General features: G+C 42.2%; 1 protein-coding gene and 1 long non-coding RNA gene across 2 annotated transcripts in view; one reads left to right on the top strand and one right to left on the bottom strand.

The window, feature by feature from the left end:
* Positions 1 to 25,443, bottom strand: part of LOC113138500 (zinc finger protein 208-like) — a 43,808-nt gene extending 18,365 nt beyond the window's left edge. The window contains exons 1-2 of the mRNA XM_033325384.1: positions 25,173 to 25,443; positions 22,507 to 23,832 (exon numbers count right to left, since the gene is read on the bottom strand). Coding sequence (XP_033181275.1) covers positions 22,507 to 23,832; positions 25,173 to 25,394 — 1,548 coding nt within the window. The 5' untranslated portion in view covers positions 25,395 to 25,443. The remainder of the gene's footprint in view (positions 1 to 22,506; positions 23,833 to 25,172) is intronic.
* On the top strand, positions 12,865 to 15,065 carry LOC113138519 (uncharacterized). The gene is made up of 7 exons (XR_003296470.2): positions 12,865 to 13,028; positions 13,124 to 13,187; positions 13,323 to 13,454; positions 13,731 to 13,839; positions 14,038 to 14,136; positions 14,758 to 14,892; positions 14,994 to 15,065. It is a non-coding gene; the product is annotated as an uncharacterized LOC113138519 (long non-coding RNA).
* Positions 25,444 to 25,768: the final 325 nt, after the last annotated feature.

Raw genomic sequence — 25,768 nt, forward strand, 5'->3', positions numbered from 1 at the left:
GGGGGGCGCCGGTGCTGGTGATGCGGGAGCCAGAAGTAAATTTCCCCATCTTCACTAGCTGCTGCCTATCCGTCAGGAAGCTTGTAATCCACTGACAGGTAGAGTCAGGAACGGAGAGCTGGGAGAGTTGATGGGATGATGGTGTTGAATGCCGAGCTGAAGTCCACAGACAGAATCCTCACATAAGTCCCTGGTTTGTCCAGATGTTGCAGGATGTAGTGCAGCCCCATATTGACTGCATCATCCACGGACCGATTGGATCGGTAGGCAAACTGCAGGGGGTCCAGGAAGGGTCCAGTGATTTTCTTCAGGTGGGCCAACACCAGTCTTGTATAGCACCATTCATACACTACGCAATTCGGAGTGCTTGACAAGGCATATAATTACATTAAAAGCATGGAAAAGAGCATTTAAAAACAAATACATTTATAAATAAAATAAATTTAAATAAAATAAAGTTAATTAAAATAAGATGTAAAAGCACATTAAGAAAACAAGGATGAACAGTTATTTGAAGGCAGCAGTAAACAACAGTGAGCAGACCTCAGGTGTTCAGGAAGTTTGTTCCACAAGTGAGGAGCATAGTAACTGATTGCTGCTTCACTTTGTTTGGTTCTGGTTCTGGGAACTCACAGTAGACCTGTCCCAGATGACCTGAGGGGTCTGGAAACCTCATAGGGAACTAATACATCTTGAATATATTTTGGCCCACAACCATTTAGTGCTGTATAAAGTAGCAATAAGATTTTTAAATCTATCCTTCTTGTGTTCTTGTGTTTCAATTAACTTTAACTTTTTTCAGAAAAAGCAAAGAAAAACAGTTTTCTGTATACAGTTACAAGCATAATGTACATGCTCACAAATCTTACAAAAAAACACTTTCCAAGCACAGCTTTATGAATTATATTCCATTACCACTCTACTTACACTAAAACAGCCCAATTATACTAATATCATGTCTTTAGATTTTATAAAACGAACCAAAAAAAGTTTGTAACATTTCTGTCCAGGAGAGGTCACCAATTCTCAGCCTCTTGGATCACTACACAACTGTTGTTGGCTGTTGTAGACCCACTTTACACCCTAATCCCTATTTGCAACTATGCTGTCCAAGTTTCAAAATTATCTTATAATTTTTTTTTAAATGGTACATTTAAACATTTGATATGCTATGTTATATTGTGAATAAAAATTTGGTTTATGAGATTTAGAAGTCATTGCATTCTGTTTTATGTAGATTTTACACAGTGCCCCAACTTTTTAGGAATTGGGATTGTACCAAAATACCTTATTAAGCTTGGTTTGTAACACTCTCTCCATCAAATCTGAGCTCTTAGGATCCTAATATATATTCAACATTATTCATATATACATATATATTCAACATTCAACATTCATACATTTAGAAAACGTATTCATGCCATGGTTCTATTGCAGTATTCAAGGACTAAAGCATTTTCTTTTTAACTTATTTTTGCCAACTCAAAAAGTAAACGATACACAGTATAAAATAACTTTAAAACTACTTTGTGTACTTTTTTTGCTTTATTTGAGGGGACATCTTTCTGTTCTAAAACAGCTTTGGTTTGCGATTGAGTTGCATCCCTTTGAATACCATTTTCTCTTACTCCTGAGTGAGGGTAGCAGGTGGGAATATATCAAATTTTATTGTTCTTAAATGTGTGTAAATGTGATGTGTGACGCTTTTAATTCCACGTGTTTTCTTCCTAAACCTTTAGGAGTTTACCCACATTTCAACACGTTAATGGAACATGTTTGAAGATATGTATTTTAATTAGGATTTATTTTCAACGTCCAACATAATATTGTCGATGTTTACATTATTATAGGTCTATTCAACAAAAAAAAAAATTACGTACCTGTTGTGACCTGGAAGTGACATAAGCAAGTTCTTCCGGGTATCAAGACCGGCAAGATGGCAGCGGACACGTAGGTTTGTGTGGCTGTTTTTCAATAGTGTGCTACCCGCCTACAAAACGGTAATTCCGTACTGTAGAAAACAAGTTCACGGTATCTAGTGTGTTGTTTTATGGTGATTTTGGTGGGTTTGGGTGTCGAACGGGATACTCGTGCAGAAACGATATAACACTCACAGAGCATGCAGTTGTGTGGCGACACCACAAGGTGGCTCTATATATATTTTCATAAGCCAGAAGAAGAGTGTATTCAACAGTATGTCTATGCGTCCCTTACACTCAGTGTTGATTTTATGTTTTCTCCCTGTCGAGTTTACTTTTGTTTTGGTGAGATTGTTATGTTTAGCCGTGTCGACCAGGCTAAATATGGTCACTGAGAAGAAGTAAAAAATAAATATTTCGTTAAAACTCCAGTTCCATAGATTCCTTGTTACAAAGTGGCGCCCGAACATCGTTCTCTGGACACATTTTCAAGCGGATATGTTAGTGATAAGATTGAAGTTTTCTTCGGTTTATCCATCGTGACAAGTTTGTTGACTTGACGGAGGCGAAGATAAACAGTTTTGTGTTAACTTGGAACTACGACAAGCTGTGACCGTTCTCAGTTAGCTTCGGGAACATTAGCCTGCTACTACTGCGGCCTTCATTCAACACACATGGAGCCTCGCGTTGTTGCCCAGGCTTCACGTTGTTTAATACGGAGGACTGTTAGTCTACCTTCATGCTAACGTGAGCTTAAGGGACTTCCTAGACAATCCTTCTCAATACGTGGGATTTATAATCGATGCAACACTTTTTCATCGCTACGGAGAAAACGGACTGCACGAGTAAGAGACTTTTCCTATGTACGTGAGTTATTTCATGCAGGACAACGGCAGTGGACATTGGGAAAAAGAAGAAAGAATAAATTTAACTGAAACTGAAATATTAATGGACTAATACAAAAAAGGACACTGTGAATTTTCTTAAAAAGATCAGTTTTCTGTTGAAACAGTCTATTACACAGGGTTGACTGTGTTGGGGGGGTCATTTTGTTAATTCTACGTGTCACCATTTAATCTTCGAAGTGTGTTTTTTAGTTGATATTAAGTACAAATAGTACATTATTTCTTAGCTTATGAAACGCTTGTCTGGTAGCCGTGATAATTTTTCTCGTACTGTTATACTCTTTTTGTGTTTGATGCAACAGTGTGGGATGGCTACTCATCCAGACTTGACAGACGATGTTACTGAATCTGATTCTGAAGCAGACTTTTTAGCTCTCACTAATGACATTCCCCCTTGTCCCCCACAATCACGTCTTGACCTACGGGTCAGCGATCTGAAAGCAGAAGTGGAGAAGCTAAAGGAATGCTTACAGGATTCTCTCGTCATCCAGCGCAATGTACTTAGACACTTAAGCACCCCAGTCACCAAAATCGATGGCTCCCATAAAATCCAGCAACCCCCCATGGCTTTCTCAACTCCATATGTGCCCCAGCTTCACAGAAAATATCGGTTCCTTTGGATACCAAACCCATGCCCGAGCATGCGACTGGACTGACTGGCTCTTTTCTACAACCTCATGTCTCTGAGCTTACTAATACATCGCGGGTGATAGCGGCGGCATTACGTCATGCCAAGTTGGAGCCCCCAGTGTTCGCCGGTGATGGTAAAGTACACCCGGAGGAGTGGTTACAAGCTGTCAATGTGTATAGATCCTCGCTAAACCTGACTGATGCTCAGACACTTCACAAGCTACCCCATTTTCTTGCAAAGGAGCCTAAAGAGTGGTTTAAGGTCCTCAGCTCTCACGTTGTTACCTGGACACAATTCTGCCAGCTCTTCAAAACGGTTATTCTGCCGTCGGACGATCAGGAACGTATCTTACGGGGCATTTTGGATCGCGTGCAGGCACCTGAAGAGCCCCTCCCTACATTTGTGGCTCACATGCTTAGTGAATTCGGCAAGCTAAGGAGCCCACCATCAGAACAAGAGCAGATTGAGTTAATATGCAAACATTCTGGGGAGAAATACAGAGTAGCGCTGTATGGTACACGTATCACATCTAGCATGGACCTGCTACTCCGAGCTCATGAACTCCACACGGTCCTTGGCTCGGGTTGCCAGCAACGCCCTCGTTCCTCTGGGAGTCGAGGAGCTGACACATATTGCTTCAAATGCTCCCGGCCAGGTTTCACATCCAGAAACTGCCCAAGTTGTAACGAAAGTCCGCCTATATCTCCGACTACTGTTAGGACGTCTGTTCATCCTACTCCGGCTCCTTATGTAGCCCCATACACAGAGGTGACACAAGCATCGATTTCTACCTCTGATGTGTCGGGTGACTCTCAGGTTGCTGTCCATAAGGGAAACTTCAGAGGGGGGAGGACGTTTCGTCGAGGCAACCCTCCCCCAAGAAATTAGTTATGCCTCAACACCCTACCATTTCCCCTGAACTCCCATTGGTCCTCGGTCATGTAGAGAACACTGTGTCTCAATCCCCCTGGAACACCCCTCTGAGAACTAAGGTAAACTTCAATGCAGTGGCAATGGATGCTACTCTTGACACAGGTGCTTCTCTCTCGGCTGTGCGAGCCGACCTAATCCTCTTTAATGGCAAATATCCCGAAAAGACAAAACAGTGGGACGGCCCACCTTTGAACCTTGCGGATGGCGGACCCTGCACCCCTGATGGTGTGACCTGGTTGTCAATCGGGTTTTTGAACAAGCGATTTTATCAGCGTTTTGTCATCATCCGAAATCTGTCATCACCTTTCATTCTGGGAATGGACTTTATGGCCAGAGCTTCATTGACTATTCACATCCCCTCCAGAACGTTGCTCTTGGATGAAACTCCTTGTCCCATTGTGGACGATGATTGTCCTGTTGGTCATATATCTAGCTGTGAAACCATCATGTCACTGGACACCCTAACTACTGAAATTGATGATAAAGTTGCTGAAGCAACCTCATCAACATCAGAAGTTAGCCATGTCGAGCCTTCTCAAACAGTTTGGTCACATGTGCAGCGGCCGTCTGGGACGCACATCTCAAGTCGAACATGTCATAATCACTGGTGAGGCAAAGCCCATCAATTTGCCACCATATCGTACTTCCCCTGTAAAAAAGAAAATCATTGAAGACCAAATTCAACAGATGCTGAAAGAGGGTATAATTGAACCTTCTTCAAGCCCATGGACTGCGCCGGTGGTCATTGTTAACAAGCCTGGTGCTGACCCAAGGTTCTGCGTGGACTTTTGAGGTTTAAACCAAGTCACGCTAAAGGACTCTTACCCATTACCACGTATTGATGAATCCCTTGATTTTTTGGCAAGAGGTCGGTACATCACAACGTTGGACTTAGCCCGTGGATACTGGCAGGTGGCAGTTGCTGAGGAATCCAGACCGAAAACAGCTTTCATTTCTCACTGTGGTCTGTTCCATTTTCGTGTGCTCCCCTTTGGACTCTGCAATGCACCAACATTTCAGAGACTCATGAACACGGTATTAGCTGGACTTGTCTATAAAACCTGTGCTGTCTACTTAGACGATATTGTTGTCGTCTCCCCTACGTTCAAACAGCACCTGTTCGACCTGGAAGAAGTGCTTCTGCGACTCCAAGCTGCAGGACTGTCTTTAAAGCTCCGCAAATGCCAGTTCTGTCTGAGTGAACTTCATTTCTTGGTTACAGAATTACGCCTTCTGGTATAAAACCAGACCCTGAAAAGGTCAGCGCAGTAATGGAATTCAAAACGCCATCAACTGTGAAACAGGTCAGACAGTTCCTCGGCCTAACGGGATACTATCTCCGTTTTATTCCGGACTATGCGCGTCATGCAGAACCCCTTCATGCCTTAACCAGATCGGACTCTTCATTCCACTGGGATGACAACTGCCAGAGATCTATGGACTTTCTTAAAACCAGTGTCACTTCAGCTCCTGTCCTTAGGCTCCCCAACTTCAGTTGCCCGTTTTTCATTCACGCTGATGCTTGTGACCTTGGTCTCGGGGCAGCTTTGATGCAGCGTGGTGATGAGGGTCATGAGGTTGTAGTGGCCTATGCAAGTCGGTCCCTCCACAAAGCAGAAAGGTCTTACTCAACCCCTGAAAAAGAATGTTTGGCTGTTATTTGGTCACTTGAACATTTTAGACCTTATGTTGAGGGCCTTCATGTCACTGTCTTCTCTGATCACAACAGCCTAAAATGGTTGATGTGCCGCCCTAACCCTTCTGGCAGGCTGGCTCGCTGGTCTCTCAGGCTACAGGACTTTGACTTTACCATTGTGCACAAGCCTGGCTCTAATAACAAAGTCCCAGATGCCTTGTCCAGAAATCCCCTCCCCCCCTCCAATGATAATCCTATAGATATCCTACATGAATACGCTGTCATAGGTAGTCTCGACCTCCGCACATTACCACCAGTGATAGTTACTGATCGGAACCATTTGAGACAGCTTCAGCTGGATGATCCTGTTACAGGACCATTACTCAGAGATCTGGAGCAGGAATCGCATTGCGATGCAGATAATAACAAGGACCCTCAGTTTTCTGTGTATGATGATCTGCTATACTTTAAAGATCCAACAGCGAAATGTGGACTACACCCGTTAAAAGCACTCAAGCTTTATGTCCCAACATCTATTAGTGGCTCCCTGCTCAATTATTATCATGACCACCCTACTGCAGGCCACTTAGGTGTTGCAAAGACTTTGTCCAGATTACGCCTCAGATTCTTCTGGCCCAACATGGCGACGGATATTAAGCGCTATGTTACATCTTGCACCATCTGTCAGCTCTCTAAGCCCAGCCAGAGGAAACCAGCTGGATTCATGGTTCCTATCTCACCTCAGAAACCCTGGGAATACACTGGTGTGGATTTCATTGGGCCTCTGCCCCGCACGCCTTCAGGAAATGCCTACATAATAGTCTTTGTAGACTATTTTTCAAAGTGGGTTGAGGTGTGTGCTGTGAAGGAGGCTTCAGCTCTTGTGGCAGCCAGTAAATTTGTCAGTGAGATTTTTGCTAGACATTGTACTCCTACGTATCTTATTTCAGATAGGGGCTCACTCATTGTGAGTGATCTGTTTGAAAGTGTCATCTCTACCCTAGGTTCCACCCATAGGCTCACAACCGCTTACCACCCACAAACAAATGCAACTGAACGGGTGAATCGAACCCTTAAGACAGCAATACGTGCATATGTGGGAGACAAGCACACTTCTTGGGACAAATTTATCTCCCAGATCTGCTTTGCACTCAGGACGGCTCCTCATGAGAGCACCGGTCTCAGTCCTTCCATGATGTTGTACGGGTGTGAGTTAGAGACCCCTGTTGATCTCTTGATACAGCCCTCACGAGATGGAGTGGAGGATCCAGGTATTCCCTATCCTGAAACCCTAAGGGACTCCATTCATTCAGCCCATGATCATGCTAGAGCAATGCTTGCACTTAGTCATGACAGACAAAAACATTACTATGATTTGAGACGGCGACATACTACCTATGAAGTTGGTGACCTTGTCAGGGTGAAGTCTCACCCTAGGTCTGATGCCCTATCTAGCTTCACAGCTAAACTGGCTCCTCTATATACAGGCCCTTTTCGAGTCAGTCAAAAGCTTGGACCTGTCAACTACAGACTGATTAGACTGGATACTGGTACAGATGCTGGTGTTTTCCATGTGGTTAACCTGTGACCTTTCCATACCTGGGAGTCTACTTCTACATCCAAAAGTTTACGCTCTGCTCCTATTGCTGTGGGTCAGGGAGACTCAGATATGAGCTACAATGCTCAGGATTCCAGTGGTTGTTGTGTGTCCCCAGTTGTCATTACGGATCATGATAACCCTGACATTCCTGTACCTACCACGGAGATTGAATGTGACTTTGTACACAACATGGCAAACTTTGATTGCACTACCTGTTGGTGTTGCTCTCCGGGTAAGCGAATCACTTTGTCTTGCAAGCGTATCGTGTTGTGTGTGTTGTATAGTTCGTCTACAGATTAGCAACAGACTAGCTATAGTTTAACACACCTAAAAACTAACTAAACTCTAAACAATTCATTAACTGCTACATTCCGGTACTAGTCAAGTACCTTTCTATTTTGACCGGTATTTAGTGCTATTTCCTGACATCTATGCCAAGTATAAACATAGTGGAGGGCAGTTGCTTCAATCCCACTCCCTACCAAATTGATCATGTTGTTGACAGCGCTGTAACCTCACTGTGTGAAATGCTTGATTCTGTAGCCCCTCTGAAAAAGAAGTTAGTGAATCAGAGAAGACTAGCCCCATGGTATAATTTACATATTCGTACCTTAAAGCAGGCATCACGAAGGCTGGAAAGGAAGTGGCGTTCCACAAACTTAGAGGAAATTTTTCTAGCCTGGAAAAACAGTCTACTAACATATAAAAAAGCTCTCCGTAAAGCCAGAACTGCATACTATTCATCACTAATAGAGGAAAATAAGAACAATCCCAGGTTTCTTTTCAGCACTGTAGCCAGGCTGACAAAAAGTCACAGCTCTGTTGAGCCCAGTGTTCCCTTAGCTCTCAGCAGTGATCAATTTATGAGTTTCTTTACAAATAAAATCACAACTATTAGAGATAAAATTCAGCAGATGCTTCCTATACCTGCAATAAATGAATCTTCTACTACAGTAGCTCTTGAATCATCTGTAGGACCTCAGTTATGTTTAGACTGCTTCTCTCCCATAGATCTCTCTGAATTTACATCAGTAGTTGCTTCATCGAAATCATCAACGTGTCTCTTAGACCCCATCTTGACTAGACTGCTTAAAGACACCCTGCCATTAATCAACTCATCTTTATTGGACTTGGTAAATTTATCTCTAGTATCAGGCTACGTACCACAGGCCTTTAAGACTGCAGTAATCAAACCTTTACTCAAAACGCCTAGTCTTGATCCAGGAGTCTTGGCTAATTATAGACCAATATCCAACCTGCCATTTATTTCTAAAATCCTAGAAAAAGCTGTTGCTAAGCAGCTATCAGACCACTTACACAGGAATGAACTATTTGAAGATTTTCAATCAGGATTTAGAGCACATCATAGTACAGAAACAGCACTGTTGAAAGTTACCAACGATCTTCTCTTAGCCTCAGATAATGGACTTGTTTCAATACTTGTCCTCCTAGACCTTAGTGCAGCATTCGACACCATTGACCACAACATCTTATTACAGAGACTGGAGCATGTGATTGGTATCAGAGGAACAGCGTTAAAGTGGTTCCAATCCTATTTATCGGACAGATTCCAGTTTGTTCATGTCCATGATGAACCTTCCACACGAACAAAAGTTAGTTATGGAGTTCCACAAGGCTCCATGCTAGGACCGATTCTGTTCACCCTGTACATGCTTCCTTTAGGATATGTCATTAGGAAGCACTCTATTAATTACCACTGCTATGCAGATGACACTCAGTTATATCTATCTATTAAACCTGTTAACACAAACCAGTTAACCAGACTTCAAGCCTGTCTAACTGACATAAAGGCCTGGATGACCAGTAACTTTTTACTTTTAAACTCGGAAAAAACAGAAGTCATTATATTTGGGCCAAAAAATCTCAGAAATAACTTTTCTCAAATAATAGCTACTCTAGATGGCATAACCCTGGCCTCTAGCACTACTGTAAAAAACCTTGGAGTTATTTTTGACCAGGACATGTCCTTTAACTCACACATAAAACAAATCTCTAGAACTGCATTCTTTCACCTGCGCAACATTTCCAAAATTAGGAACATCCTGTCTCAAAATGATGCAGAAAAACTAGTCCATGCATTTGTTAACTCAAGGCTAGATTACTGTAACTCATTACTATCTGGATGTTCTAGTATCTCCATAAAAAGCCTCCAATTAATCCAGAATGCCGCAGCCAGAGTCCTGACAGGAACTAGCAGGAGAGATCATATTTCTCCTATATTGGCTTCTCTTCATTGGCTCCCTGTAAAATATAGAACAGAATTTAAAATCCTTCTTTTCACATACAAATCCCTTCATAATCAAGCTCCTTCATACCTTAAAGACTTCATAGTACCATATTATCCCAATCGACCACTTCGCTCTCAGAGTGCAGGTCTACTTGTGGTTCCCAGAGTTTCCAAAAGCAGAATGGGAGGCAGAGCCTTTAGTTATCAAGCTCCTCTCCTATGGAACCAGCTCCCAGCCTGGGTTCAGGAGGCAGACACTCTCTATACTTTTAAGGCTAGACTTAAAACCTTCCTCTTTGACAAAGCGTATAGTTAGGGCTGGCTTCAGGCAACCCTGAACCATCCCTTAGTTATGCTGCTATAGGCCTAGACTGCCCGAGGACCATCGGTGCACTGAGCTCCACTACCCTAACCCCCCCCTTCTCTCCCACCTCATGTACATTCCACCATTGAATCTTACTAACCTTGTGTTCTCTCTCTCCCCTAGTTTGTGCTCTCTCCCTCTCTCTCTATTCTCTCTGTACCTTCTGCAGGTGTCCCTGGTCCTGGAGCTGTATATCGCTGATGTGCAGTTACTGGTCCCACCAACCTGCAGTGTCTATTTGTTGTTTATTGTTGCTGTTCATTTCTCTCTGCTCTATCCACTCACCCCAACCGGTCGAGGCAGATGGCCGCCCAAACTGAGCCCGGTTCTGCTGGAGGTTTTTTCTTCCGTTAAAGGGAGTTTTTTCCTCTCCACTGTCGCCAAGTGCTTGCTCATAAGGGAATTGTTGGGTTTTTAGTTTTAGTTTTTGTAAAGTGCCTTGAGATGATTTGTATTGTGATTTGGCGCTATACAAATAAAATTGAATTGAATTGAATTGAACATTCCACAAACGGTGACCTACCCTGACTCGGAAGGTGCCTGTCGATACGACTTCAGACCTCGTCGCTGCCCCAGGGTGACCTCTGCCTGGTCTGACTCCAGGTGGACTCATGCTTACCATACTGACAGACTTGACGTCTCTTAGGTGGTCTTGACATTTTCTTATAGGTCTAGAACTGTGACACTTCTGTGTTTATTTTTGTTGTGTTGCGACATTTAGGTCACCATGTTCTGATTGTGTTCTGCACTATGAGAGTTGTTTCATCTCTGTTTACTCCTGTGTTGAGTTCATTTATTGAAGATATTTTCCACTTCTGAACTTTTTTGACAGAGTGAACTTTTGAGTATTGTTCTCTCCTTTTACCCTCAGCAACATGTCATGCCTGTTTTGTTTATTTTTTGTTGTATTCTGTGTCTACTAATATGTGTGTCAGTGTCAGCAGGTTTCCTTATTTACCTTTAATGTATTGTGTTGCTTTTCCCTTGCCACTATGTATAGTGTGTTGGAAGCCTTGACGTTCTCGGTCGTGCGCGGCTGGGGTCAGCCTTTCTGTTACCGGTGGGGAAATATGTAACACTCACAGAGCATGCAGTTGTGTGGCGACACCACAAGGTGGCTCTATATATATTTTCATAAGCCAGAAGAAGAGTGTATTCAACAGTATGTCTACTGGTCCCTTACACTCAGTGTTGATTTTATGTTTTCTCCCTGTCGAGTTTACTTTTGTTTTGGTGAGATTGTTATGTTTAGCCGTGTCAACCAGGCTAAAAATGGTCACTGAGAAGAAGTAAAAAATAAATATTTCGTTAAAACTCCAGTTCCGTAGATTCCATGTTACAGCGAGCAGCAGCTAGCATAGAGCTACGTAGCCTCAGAGCAGCTCACGGCGACACTACGACACGGTGTCGCTTTGTTAAGTAGCTGCTTACTGTCATTGACATCCTGTGGTGAGAATGGCCTGAGGCAGACAGATTAGCGCCCTGTGTGGAGATGATGACTCCTGAGCAAGGATAAGTGTCGACGCCATGAAAACTTTTCAGACTTATATAATCCTGCCTGAGTATTACAGTCCTCGGCTTGTGTTTCACTGCTGCGGCCCCTCCTGTTGAGGCAGGACGCTGACGTTTGTTTAGGAGAAACATTTTTCCTCTTACGTTGGTGTGTAATTCTGCAGTGTCATTTTTATGAAGCCAGCTGAAATATATTGACAGTGGCTCCTAGTTCCAGACTCAAGTGTGTGGGTAAGCTGCCTTTGGCTGGGCGATGTGGAAAAAAATCTCATCACGATCATTTTTTTCGTATCAGACGATATCGATATATATCATGATATAAACCAAAGGACTATTGCATTAGTTCCTTTTTACTCCTACGTGACCAACATTAGATAAAGATGTAAGGTTCATTTTGATTTAAAAATTAATTTTCTTCTTAAAAATTGAACATGGTTAACATAGTACACTATACAACTAAATAAATAAAATAGTTATAAGTTATAAATAGTTAATAGTTGCTTCAAATATATGAAATATCTCCACACCACTAAAGTCCCCAGACCCTTGCTCTCAACAATGCTCTTGTCTTTTGAGCCCCGGGCTGTGTCTGTTTGGGTGTTTTCATCATTGATGCTGACGCTCGCGTTGTTTTCTGTTCATTTTCTGTTCTGTTCATCTTCTCTTTAATCAGGCCCCACTCCTGACCTACTGTCTTACACAGCGACAGCAGCCCAAACATCAGCATGTGAGCTGCTGCTGGCTGCTCCTCCACGTTTTGTGCTGTGTGTCAACCTAACTGATGTGCTGTAACTCTCTTCCAGCCACATGATTGGTTCAGTGCGGCATTAGTTTCATTATCATCGGCTGTTTGTGCTTTCTGTCAAAACAATGACGGAATGAGTTGTTAGAGCAGAGTTATATCGCAAGTGGGTGGTGGCAGTAAACACGTGCTTGTGCCGTGCTGCTCAGTCTTACATTTCTGCTACGTGATTGGGTCGAGGACCTGTCCATATCAAATAAAAAATGGCCAACTCTTGTCATCGAGATCGATCTTGATCTTATGGTGATGCAGCAATAACATTCAATATGTGGCACAGCTGTAGTCCCACATCATCATGACTCACAGCGTCTCTGCTGCCATTCACTTCACTGATGTCATTAAAGCAATCCTCATAGTAACTGAGACGTCTGTCAGGTTTCAGACACACTGAAGAAATTTGCTCAGAAAGTGACTACAGCCAGTGTGAAATAGCGAAGGGAGATATTTGGAGAGCTGAAACAGTGTCTAAAGGGCAAAGGTAAGAAATTTTGTTATGAACCTCCCCACACTATGATGCTGTAGTTAAAAGGTGCTATAATCAACACTAATGCTTCTTTAATTTGTCGTTTTTAGAGTTACCAGAGCCTGCCATCAAAGGACTATGCAAACTCTTCTGTCTCACCCCACACAGATATCAGTAGGTGTACACAGTCACTTTGTAAACCATACCAAATATAATGTGAGGTTTCGTTCTTTTTTTTTTTGTTGTATTCTTGTGAATCCTTTGTGTATTCTTGTCCTGTATGTTTACACGGGTATGTGTGCTTCTCAGGGATGCGGCATCACACAGAGAGCTGCTCTCAGTGATTGCCCAGCTGGCTGACACTCAGCCTGACATCCTGGTGACCAGCCTCCCCCACTGCCTGCTGAACAGTGGAGTCATCAGCAAAACTGGACAGCCCAGGTCCTGCTCAGAACTTTAGATTGCACATTTCTCAGTATGGAAGATGTGTTTGATATGTTTTACTCTAAACAAAATAAATGTTATTATGTTATTCAAAGGTTTATGCAAGATTTTATATAATATGAGGCAGAATTAAGTTAAAGTAGGAAGGATATTTATGATTGGGTGATAAGGCAATGAAAAACATTAAAAACAAACATCACCTTAATTAAAAATTGACTGCATATTTTCCAGGTTATCTTCCTCCCTCTCATGCTTGTCTCATTACACTTACAGTAAAGGAACAGGCTCTGCTGCCTTCATTGGCTTGTCTTGGACCTGCCTTTTGGTCTCCAATGTGTGTTCTGCCCCAGAGAAAAGAGAAGGACCCATCTGGAAGAAAATGGTTAGTGAAAGAGTTTGACTTACGCATTCATAGTTATCGACCCTGTGTAAGAAAACTGTCTATACAGAGTGTGACAGTTCTCATGGAAGTGTTATTTCACCATTGCTCCAAATTTTCCCACATATGACAACAGTCATAGTTTTATTTTGGCTGTTGGCATCACTTCATGGCTTCACGGTGTTTTGTCCTCTCCATTAGGTGGAGATACAGAGCCTTCTTGTGGCTGAAGTAGTGGGTGGAGCCAAGACCACCGCTCAGAAATCTGGTCTCAAGCATGTCAGACATCTCTGGCAGGAGGTAAGTATCAAATACACAGCACAGAAACACATACATGTTGGCTCTGTCAGAGGGGATGAACGAGTCTGATAATGAGACTGAGCTGCCCTTTGTATTCACTCCACTCATTCAGTTTATGTGTCTCACTTAATGTGGGGTTTGGTGTCCTGACAAGATGATCTGCACTGGTCAGGGATTTTCATCCCATCAAAAGCATAAATTAAATTCGCTAGTCTGTTTGTAGTACAAGTCCAGTTTGGGCAGACATTTAAGTTATTTGAAATGTAATACTGATACTAATAGTGAAGCACTACTACAAATGAAATAATAGAAAACCTGATGAAGGTCTTGTTTTTTCCACTGGATGCAATTCAACACTGACTTCTATCAGTTATTTCTCCCTATAATATTAATGCTGTCTGAATGGGGATGTAGACTATTGTCTTAAAAACTCAGAATCAATTAGAAACTACTAGATCTGTGACCCTTTAAAATCAGATGAGACATTTGTGATATTGGGCATGGATTGAAGTATAATTCCATTTGTTTACACCTAGAAGCAGCCATGGATCTTAGAGCGGAGAACAACTGAAGAGAGACAGGAAAGATGGATTGGTCTGACACTTTGTCTGTCTTTAACAGATTCCTGGACTGGTTGATGAATACATCAGCACTCTATTGAGTCTGGATCAGAGCCCTACAAGTCTGGCCATGCTAGGGTTGTGTTTAGACTTCTGCACGACTCAGAAAGACAAAGCTACAATAGAGAAGAATAAGGTGAGAATTTATTAATCACGTCTGACTAGTGATCTTAAAATTTTAGAAATAATGTGCAAGCATGACTGTAACATATATCCTTATATGTGCTGTTTTCCCAGAGTGCCCTGGTGGATCTGTACATAAAGTCTGTTCTCATGAGCAGGACAAAACCACAACAGCACATTCTGGACAAAACACACTCAAAATAGTGGAGATGGTTGTGGACTTCAGGAGAAATGCCCCCACCCACCCCCCTCTGCACATCCTACTCCAAACCTCCCAGCAGAGGTTGTACTTCCTGCGCCAGCTGAAGAAGTTCAAAATCACTCTGGACGCCACCCACCCGAGCCACCACCTCTTCCAACTCTTACCTTCTGGCCGGCGCTTCAGAGCTCCAAACATCAAGACAGCCCGGCACGAAGGAAGCTTCTTCCCTCAGGCCATCCAACTCTTAAACTCATAGCTCTCCACCATTCCCTTTGTGGTAGAAATTTCTTTAAGTTTGAGAGTTGCTAATTCTCAGAAAACAACCACAAGTGTGATGAATCATCTCAGGTTTAATCACGGGCCCGGAGAGGACGTCCTTGCAGAAAGTCCTCTCCCGTCTGTCTTAAAAGACCAGTTTATATACATTTTGACAAGAAAGGGGTGGACTAATCTTGAACAGACTCCACGTTTGTTCAGGTACTATCTTCAGTCTTCTTACCATCAAAGAAACAAATTGTTGGCAGTTATTTACAACTTCCTACCCTAAAACACTAAACCAATAAAACAGACAGAACCACATACCATGAAAGGGTCAAGCAAACATTCAGCCCCCACATTGGTTTAAGTTGGTGACCATTTGCTCTGTTGTAAAATCCTCACATTCCCCCCTTTTGACACAAAGTGTCAACACAATTATAATTACCAATCAGAGGGAAAAAAACATTACATTATTAGTCAGGGTATTTCTTTAGCACTGTCATCATATGGGTTTCCTGAGGTCCAATCATTCAATTGTATGTCATCAGTCTTTGTTGATTCAGTTATAGGATATGTGTCCATGTCCTTTAAAGTGTGAAACTGTTCTCTTTGAAGCTTATTCTGAACAAATCCTTGGTTTCCCTGACATCTCCTTGCATTGTTCTGTCGAGATCGCAGGCTCCTTCTGCGAGGTTGTGTAGTTTCCTGCTGGTGAGCGGAGAATTTTATTTTTTTACCCGGTCCATGTCTGACTCCTCTCGGTTTCTTTCTGCGTGTAAGACATGTGTCCATACATTTTTCAGTCTTTGTTTCCCAGCCGACACATGACATCATGACGCAGCTCCTTGGGCCAGGTTGAGATATTTATTAATGCAGTTTTCCACAGGTGACAGTATGCCGCATTATCCGGAGTGTGCAGCGAATACAGTCACCATGCGGGTGCAATAATCAGCTGGAAACTCACCCCCCTTTTGTCCAGTATCATGAATCTGAAACCAGCAGACTCTCAGAGGAATTGCAGTCCGCACAGCTTCATCCAAGGTGTCCATCGTAGCGGTGAATTGTTGTGACCCCACTGGTGCTGTGTTGTGGGTCTGATGTGTCCCCATCGGAGTTTGACGAACCTGTAACACATAACTTCTACTTTCTCACCCTACATTTCAATTTTACCTTCTTATTCTCCTCAACATCACTTCTCTAACTTTACCCTTAATTCTGCAGCAGTTTTTTCTTACTTCTATTTCTGCCTCCCTTTCTAAACTCTTGAAAAGAGTGCCAATTTATTTCTTCCTTCTTTGTTTTCCTTCTTTCACTTCCTCTTCTCCTTCTCAACAACATTCTATAACCACATTTTTAACCCATTTATCTACCATCATTTAGCACTGGGGCTGGTGCTTACACTTTCATTGGGCTTATAACACACACACAAGAGTTCTCATTCACACTGATCTTCCCATCTCATTGTATGGGAAATCTTATCAGACAAACACTAACTTTGGGTAACTTTCTTCAGCCAGGTAGTTTGTATGACACTTTCGTTCCGAGCAACGTACCCTTATTGTACACACATTGTGCATACAAGACACTGAAGGAGTCACCACAAAGCTTATAAAATTATCACCTCATTCATATGCCCAGTTCATGATATGGGACAAATTCTAAGGTGGTTCTTATAGACAATAATAGTTCACTTCTTATAGACAATAACATCTTACTCCTCATAGACAATAGCGTACTCATTTAACAGCTTAGTTCACATTAACAACATTATCGAACTTCTCATTAACAATCAGAGCTTACTTCTTCAGTACTGTCTTAATTTTTCATGTTTTCCACGTACGGGTCATTTCCTTAATAAACCATATGGCTTCCCGAAGGAAGACTTACGTTTGTAATCCTCAGCCAGTGGGGTTTTCTCGTTGTTTCTTTTTTTTTTTTCTTCTTTTTTGTTTTTTGTTTTTTAGGATTATTTTTTCATCATCTGGCGTCTGTCCCTCAGACACACTGGTCTCATTACCAGGAGGGATTACAAAGATCACGTGATTACCAAACACACACACCTAGGGTTTTTCATTTTGACGCAGACCAAAAACATAAATCAACACTTAACAGACATACACAAGAAATGATTCATAACACTGTACTCACTTATCAAATGAATGGAGCATCCACTGTCCGCCACCCGTTCTGACCTCAGGCGGGATTCCAGCCCTCCGTTTGTCGGAGCGGAACTTTCCCTTCATTTTTAAATTTTACCACCGGTGGTTCCTTCGGTCCAGAACAGGCGCCGGTCAGTGGCCTGTCCATCCCATCCTCGTCGCCAAATTGTGGTAGAAATTTCTTTAAGTTTGAGAGTTGCTAATTCTCAGAAAACAACCACAAGTGTGATGAATCATCTCAGGTTTAATCACGGGCCCGGAGAGGACGTCCTTGCAGAAAGTCCTCTCCCGTCTGTCTTAAAAGACCAGTTTATATACATTTTGACAAGAAAGGGGTGGACTAATCTTGAACAGACTCCACGTTTGTTCAGGTACTATCTTCAGTCTTCTTACCATCAAAGAAACAAATTGTTGGCAGTTATTTACAACTTCCTACCCTAAAACACTAAACCAATAAAACAGACAGAACCACATACCATGAAAGGGTCAAGCAAACATTCAGCCCCCACATTGGTTTAAGTTGGTGACCATTTGCTCTGTTGTAAAATCCTCACACCTTCCACCACCTGCACTATGACACTGGCACCTTTTTGCTCTTTGCACACTAATTAGTTCCCCCTTTCATCCTGTTTTTCAGGTTATCTGTGCATTTTTCTTTTAGTTTTTTTGTAGCATTTCTGTAGCATTTGTGTTTACTGTTTGACCCTCTGTAGCAGTTGTATTTATATCTGTTTGCACTGGAGTACCCCCCCCCCCCCGTACCTAAACAAATTCCTTGTGTGTGTGTGCACACTCACTTGGCAATAAAGCTCATTCTGATTCTGATTCTGATGTACATAGGAAAAATAGCAGGAAAACCGAAATCCTCCCCATGACAGACACCATACAAACTACAAGCCTCACACACACTCACACCATGCAAACACAACTGGAGCAGTGGGCAGCCAATGCTGCGGCGCCTTGCTCAAGGGTCTCACCTCAGTCGTGGTATTGACGGTGGACAGAGTACTGGCTATTCATTCTATACCACCGACAACTCCTGCCAGACCTGAGACTCAAACCTGCAATTTTCAGGTTACAAGTCCAACTCCCTAGCCATTAGGCCACAACTGCCCCCTAAACATACAAACACCGATGGTAATTGTTCTTTCAGTGAATCTGGTCGAGTAATGCAGGGGGTCACAAATTGCCACATAGCGGTCGACTGATATGAGCACAATATTTCCTATGGTAACAGAGACAACTGTAATAGGGAGCAAGAAGTAGAGAGCACATGAGGTCACCCAGCATCCAGCAGGTCCACATCATAAATATTTCAACGGGCATCACAAGGAAACCCATGATGAAGTCTGACACAGCCAGAGACAGAATGAGGAGGTTTGTTGGGGAGTGAAGCTGCCTGAAACAAAAGAACGTCATAAAAAACAGCGACTCTGCAACAACAGCAGGAAGAATCATTCAAAACAGTCTATCAAAATACAAGGAGGCTGAAGCCACTGCTGTGTGCTCAGATCAGGCTGGGAGCTTTTGAAATGATCATAAAGAATTGAACAGCCTATGTGTTATAGTGGCCTCTGTAAACCTGAGGAAAAAAAGAAATTAAAGTTTGCAGATGTGTAGAAAAGATTTGTAGCTGTAGAAAATAACTGACAATGTCAAATATGATTTGTGCACAAATTTGGCCTCACATAAACATTTTGACATTCTCAGATACTACAACTCTTTTCTAACCATATTTCTTACAACAGCTCACACACAACACAAACTCTGTAATGAATCCTGAACATCACGTCACATGATCTGACTGATCAGGTTTGTCAGTGCCTGTAGTGGGAGATGGAGATAATGATCAGCAGGTTGAGAATGGCAGCAAGCAGAAAGAAGAATATCAGGGTGCAAATGAACACTTCCTCAGAGTGAGGAAGTGGGTGGCCTCCTGCAGGAGGAGTTAAGGAGTTCTGGGAAGCAGATTTCAACATCATCCATCATTGGAGGAGAAGCTGCAGATCTCAGGCAGCTTTCTGAGCATAGCTCTGTCTGAAAGCTCCTTTACCTTATCTCCAGCCTTTCTCTCTGGTGAACACCAACCTCCCTCGCTCTCTGAAACAGCTTTTCATTGGTCAAATGTTTGTCCCTCCTGTGTACCACCAGCATCTGCTGTGTCTAACATCTGAGTACATCTGAGTTAAAGCAGTTATATTTGAAAATGTGTTTTTCTCTTGTTTTAGTTCTTTGTGCAGCCCAAACCTCAGATGTGGAGACTCTTGGTCTTGCTTTAACCAGGGCCAAAAGGAAAGCAGGAAGGAGAAAATTCTTTCCTCCTTCTACTCTTAAGGAAAACGTGATTGTGAATAAAACATGAATTTAAAAATATGCAATCACAACAAATTTCTTCCCAACAACAGATGGTGTGAATTTCATTTCATGCTTATTTCATGAGATTATAATAACATGTCTCGTTCTGCAACACTGACAATCAGTTCATTAACTTCCCTGCCACAGAATACAGAACTTTAACTTTAAAACTTTCAGTGCCATGTCCCCCATCTACTGATCAGACCATAGGCTGGTATTTCCCACCTCCACCTACACACCCATTACCCAGCAGCAGCCAGTTACTTCAGAAACAATACAGTGATGGTCACAGGAAGCTAACAGACACTGCAAAGTTGTTTTGACACCACAGACTAGAATTTACTCTGTGAACCCTATGAAGAGACATCAAGTCTAGCACACACTGGGATCTTTTCTGGACAAGTACACAGAGGCTGAGACAACCAGCATCAGTTTCTGTGAGGACTGCTTTGTATTGTCACCGACCAGGGTGAATTACAACAACAAACTCGGGTTCACAGCAAAACTCAGAAACCCAAGGTTGGAAACTTAAGATGCACTTAGAAGTGGCAACAAGGCCAGTTTTAAATAGTTAAATACAGATTTAACAGGAAGGTGAGGGATGCTAACGGCTGTGCTGAGAAACTTCAAAAAACAATTCTCAGCTTATTACTGCGCTTCTCTCTGAAGGGACTCAGACAGATCATCAACTTAAAATGACTAAGAAGAAATACCCACACGCCATTAACAACCTGGGCCAACAACCTGAATCAGTTCTAGTTGATTTGAAAGACAAAGGGACAGTCCCAACATGACCCCCCCAGCTCCTCTCATTCACTCCAACTCCAACTCTCCCATCATAGCAGAAGCTCTGAGCACTGCTCAGCTCCTCACTAAAGACGAATACTTCCCCCTGATACAATGGCTCTCACCATCAAGGAGAGCAACAATAACTTACAGAGTGTGCAAGAGACAAAACTTAGACAAGGCAGCCAGACCAGATTCTGTCTCTTGCTCCACCCTGAAGCACTGTCCAGCTCTGACCGGTGTTATCTTCAAAGCCTCACTGGATACACACCATTTTCCTCCCTGTCTCAATAATCCGCCATCATCACTGTCACTAAAAAGTCAAGATTAACATATTGGCTACAAAGTCATCACATTGACCTTTGTGGTAATGAAGTCATATGAGTTCCTTTTGCTTCCTATCTAAAGGGCATTACAGAATCACTCCTTGGCCTCTGACACCTCCATAATTTGCCACATCTGTAGACGACACCAGAAACATGAACCTGAACCTGTACCCCTCTGAGCAATTAGACCAACAGTGTTTCCCCTACCATTCATATGACTGAGTGCAAAACAAAACAAAACAAGGGCCAAAGCAGGCACTTCTTATATCCATTATTCTGCATTATCCTGCACTGTAACAACTGTTTTCTCATGTGCCTGCTGAGGGAATGGTACCCATGATAGCTTAGCGTGAGGAGCCTGAATGGGGGTTTTCACATTGCAACTTTATTCCACTGTTCTAAACATCAAACATACAAAGCCATGTCTCCATGGCACAACATGCACTAGTCATAGAAGAACTGTACATTATAATAATATTAATAATAGTGCACAATTTTTCAATTCAATTCAGTTTCCGCTGTTCTGCAGAGAGGATTTGGACTTTGGATGGTGAAATATAATATAACAATAACTCTTGGTTTATTTTCATTTACCTGGATGTGTTGTATGAACTGCTTCTGACTACAGCACACAAACAAGGTCTTTATGTCTCATTGCTGACAAACATGAATCCTTTATGAAACAGGAGAATGGAGCAAGGAGAAAGGAAGGAAATATGAACAGGGTCAGTCTTTCTAAACTTTCCAGGCTCAAGAGCTAAAATCAGTTCTTGCATTTTCCTGTGTCTGTGAAAACTCAGACGATGTGGAATAATGGATATATTTTAAACTTTGCCAAAGGTGGTGCTGTGGTTTAGTTGGTGTTTGTCTAGTAAGCAGGAGATCCTGAGTTCAAGTCCCAGCAGTGCCTCAACGTTAAACAATAAACAGGATATAGCCTCTGATTAAGAAAGTAGCTGGAATATATAAATTGTTTATGAACCCAGAAACACCAGGGTTCTAAAAGTAATTTTCTATTAGTAAATCTGTGGAGACAGTTTGTGTTAATAAAGACTCACACACCAGAGAAATGTCTTTCCGAGTTTTATTCACACACTGACTGACATCCAGCTATATCAAGTGAAGAAGATCATGTCAGTGGGATTTTTACACCACATTTCCCCTTTGAGCATTTCAGTGAATTTCTAATACATCATCTATGAGCTGAATAACTATTTAAGACAAACTGACCAATCACCACCAGTTTAAACAAGTGACTTAATCCATCATAACCACATCATCAATTGATAATTCAAATCAGAACCAGTTGACCTGCTCTACCTCCTAAGCCACAGTTTCTCCCACAGATTCCACCAGCAATTAAGAGGCCCTTGACTATCAAAATGCTGGACATTTTCAAGGGTTTTGGACCTGTGGACATGTTCTGTTTACAGCAGTGTAATGTCTTGGTGGGTCCTTATGCTTTCTGATATAGACTTCAACCACAGTGGTCAGTTTTAACGTTTCTTCTTCGTGTGAATGCGCTGATGGGCTGTTAGAGCACTTGAACTAATAAAAGTTTTTCCACATTGCTCACACCAGTATGGCTTCTCTCCAGAGTGAATACGCTTATGGTTTTTGAGGGAGACTAACTCTGTAAAGGCTTTTCCACACGGTTCACACCAGTATGGCTTTTCTCCAGGGTGAATACGCTGATGTCTTTTGAGGGAGACTAACAATGTGAAGGCTTTTCCACACTGGTCACAGCTATATGGCTTCTCTCCAAAGTGAATACGCTGATGTGTTTTCAGACGGTTTAACCATGTGAAAGCTTTTCCACACTGGTCGCACGAGTACGGCTTCTCTCCAGAGTGAATACGCTGATGTTTTTTCAGGGAGCCTAACTCTGTGAAGGCTTTTCCACACTGGTCACACCAATACGGCTTCTCTCCAGAGTGAATACGCTGATGTGTTTTCAGGGAGCCTAACTCTGTGAAGGCTTTTCCACACTGGTCGCACCAGTACGGCTTCTCTCCAGAGTGAATACGCTGATGTGTTTTCAGGGAGCCTAACTGTGAGAAGGCTTTTCCACACTGGTCGCACGAGTACGGCTTCTCTCCAGAGTGAATACGCTGATGTGTTTTCAGGGAGCCTAACTCTGTGAAGGCTTTTCCACACTGGTCGCACGAGTACGGCTTCTCTCCAGAGTGAATACGCTGATGTGTTTTCAGGGAGCCTAACCATGAGAAGGCTTTTCCACAGTGGTCGCACCAGTACGGCTTCTCTCCAGAGTGAATACGCTGATGTGTTCTCAGGGAGGCTAACACTGTGAAGGCTTTTCCACACTGGTCACAGTTGTATGGCTTTTCTCCAGAGTGAATACGCTGATGTTTTTTCAGGTGGCCTAAATCTGTGAAGGCTTTTCCACACTGGTCACAGCTGTATGGCTTTTCTCCAGAGTGAATACGCTGATGTTTTTTCAGGGTGCCTAAGTCTTTGAAGGCTTTTCCACACTGGTCACAGCTGTATGACTTTTCTCCAGAGTGAATACGCTGATGTTTTTTCAGGTGGCCTAACTCTTTGAAGGCTTTTCCACACTGGTCACAGCTATATGGCTTTTCTCCAGAGTGAATACGCTGATGTGTTTTCAGGGAGGCTACCACTGTGAAGGCTTTTCCACACTGGTCACAGCTGTATGGCTTTTCTCCAGAGTGAATACGATGATGTCTTTTCAGGGAGCCTAACTGTGAGAAGGCTTTTCCACACTGGTCACAGCTGTATGGCTTTTCTCCAGTGTGAACATGTTGATGGATCTTTAAGCTCTGCGATGTTGCAAAGGTCTTGTTGCAGTGCTGACAGCAGTGAGATTCGAGATGCTTTCCTCCTTTCTGTTTTTATAGAAAAATATAAGGAAAGTCGGTGTGAAATAACATGCTAGAACAACCTAAAACTCATAAAATACATTTAAATGTCTATAAATCATAAGACTTGATACTTCATAAGACTTGGCAAATTCAGTTCTATCTCAAGATGCCTCTTAAATTGGATGACATCTCCATTTCATACCTGCAAAAACAAGGTGACAGTAATGGAGTATGATGACCAAAATATTTACGTCCCCAAAATGGGTTGACCTCCTAAGAAAGATCAATTTATTTGACAAAAAATAAATTGTCATTTATCCCTTGTCAGGGACAAAGGGGGAACAAATGACATTAAACAAAATGGTGTAGCATAGACGAGCCGAAGAGATTGAGAGAATTCTGAAAGGACCCTGCATTATCTCAAATGAAGGACCTTTGTTTTTTCTTTTCACATTCACCCCAGTGGCAAAGGGGTAAGTCCTGGACCTTGTGATTCAAAATCGAACTGAAACTGAAAACTCAGCTCAGAAGTTCTGAACAGTGCTGCAAAAAAAACAGCATTATAAAATAAAAAGGACACTGGGGAAAACAAAAATAAAATAAGACACTGGTGTTGGAAAAATCACATTTTAAAATAAAAACCTTCAAAAGTTTTGCAATAAACTTACTGTGAAAACAAGCAAATTAAATAATTTTTCGTATTAATGAGTTTTAGTTATTTCAATAATGTGTGTAAATGAGAGGGACTCAAGTAGAACGGTGAGGTTACAGGGAGTAGAGGTGAAGAAGGTGGAGGATTTTAAGGACCTAGGATCAACAGTCCAGAGCAACAGAGAGTGTGGAAAAGAAGTGAAGAGACGTGTGCAAGCAAAAAAAAAAAGAAACTACATTTTCCCAGAATTTCCAGGAAAGATGGAGTAAACAGAGCTTCACAGAGAACATTTAAATATTATTCAACAATTCTACTCTGTAATTGCAGCTGTAGTTTTATACTGTATTTCATTTTTCTTCCTATTTAATTTGGTTCAAAAATTCCTAAATTCACAATCATTTTGCCACTAAATTGATTTCATCACATTCCTTCATATAATCTCTGAATTCCTTGTCTCACCAGCTGAGTGTTTTTAACAGCGTCTGTTCTGGATATATCTGCAACAAAATGGTCGTCCAAAAACATTTTGACGAACATTATTTAGGTTTTTAGGACCTGCTTTTGGCACTCTTCCTAAGATCATTCTGTTGTATTTGTATAAATATAATCAACACATGTAGAATTCCATCATTGTTGAACCATATTCTTCACTGTAACTGTACGGTCTCGGGTATTTAGTTTATGAAGTGAAATTTAAACCCTGAACACTGACCTGTTGATCGCTGGGAGCAAAGGACAAGCTGGACTCATTGCTCTGGTTATTCTTGTTCTCGCCCGGGTCGATCAAATCTGGGTCCGGGGCCTGATGTTTAATTTTATTTTTAAACGCATAATTCTCGCCTTTACATCCATTCTTGTAGTGGTCTTGGTGAATAAAATCCGGGTCCTGGTTCCCGTTTATCATCCCGCTGCTGTAGTGGTCCTGATCGATCATTTATACTGTGATTATCACGTGTTTTTAGCGTTCACGTTGTTGCTCTTTGTTCTCCTGTTCTCAAAGAATCACAGCTCACAGAGGCTGCAGTCACTATGAGCCCGTTAATCTCCGCCCCTTAGTTACGGTTCCTAAGGAGTCAGATTTCAGGAACTGTGAAACAATGGCGACTGAGTTCAGACGGAAAATAAAAGCAGCTTCATGTTTTCAGCAGCTCACTTTGATTTTCTTCACTAACTTCATGTTTTAGTAAAAAGGAGAGAGTCTCAGTGAAGCAGGAAGGTGGTGAACAATGAATCAAGGGGGAGGATGCTCTTTTTCCTTACAGTCTGCAGCTGGGACATAGTGTATACATGTAGTACAATGATTACATG

The sequence above is a fragment of the Mastacembelus armatus genome, chromosome 9 (assembly GCF_900324485.2).
Source record: "Mastacembelus armatus chromosome 9, fMasArm1.2, whole genome shotgun sequence".
Classification (NCBI taxonomy): domain Eukaryota; kingdom Metazoa; phylum Chordata; class Actinopteri; order Synbranchiformes; family Mastacembelidae; genus Mastacembelus; species Mastacembelus armatus.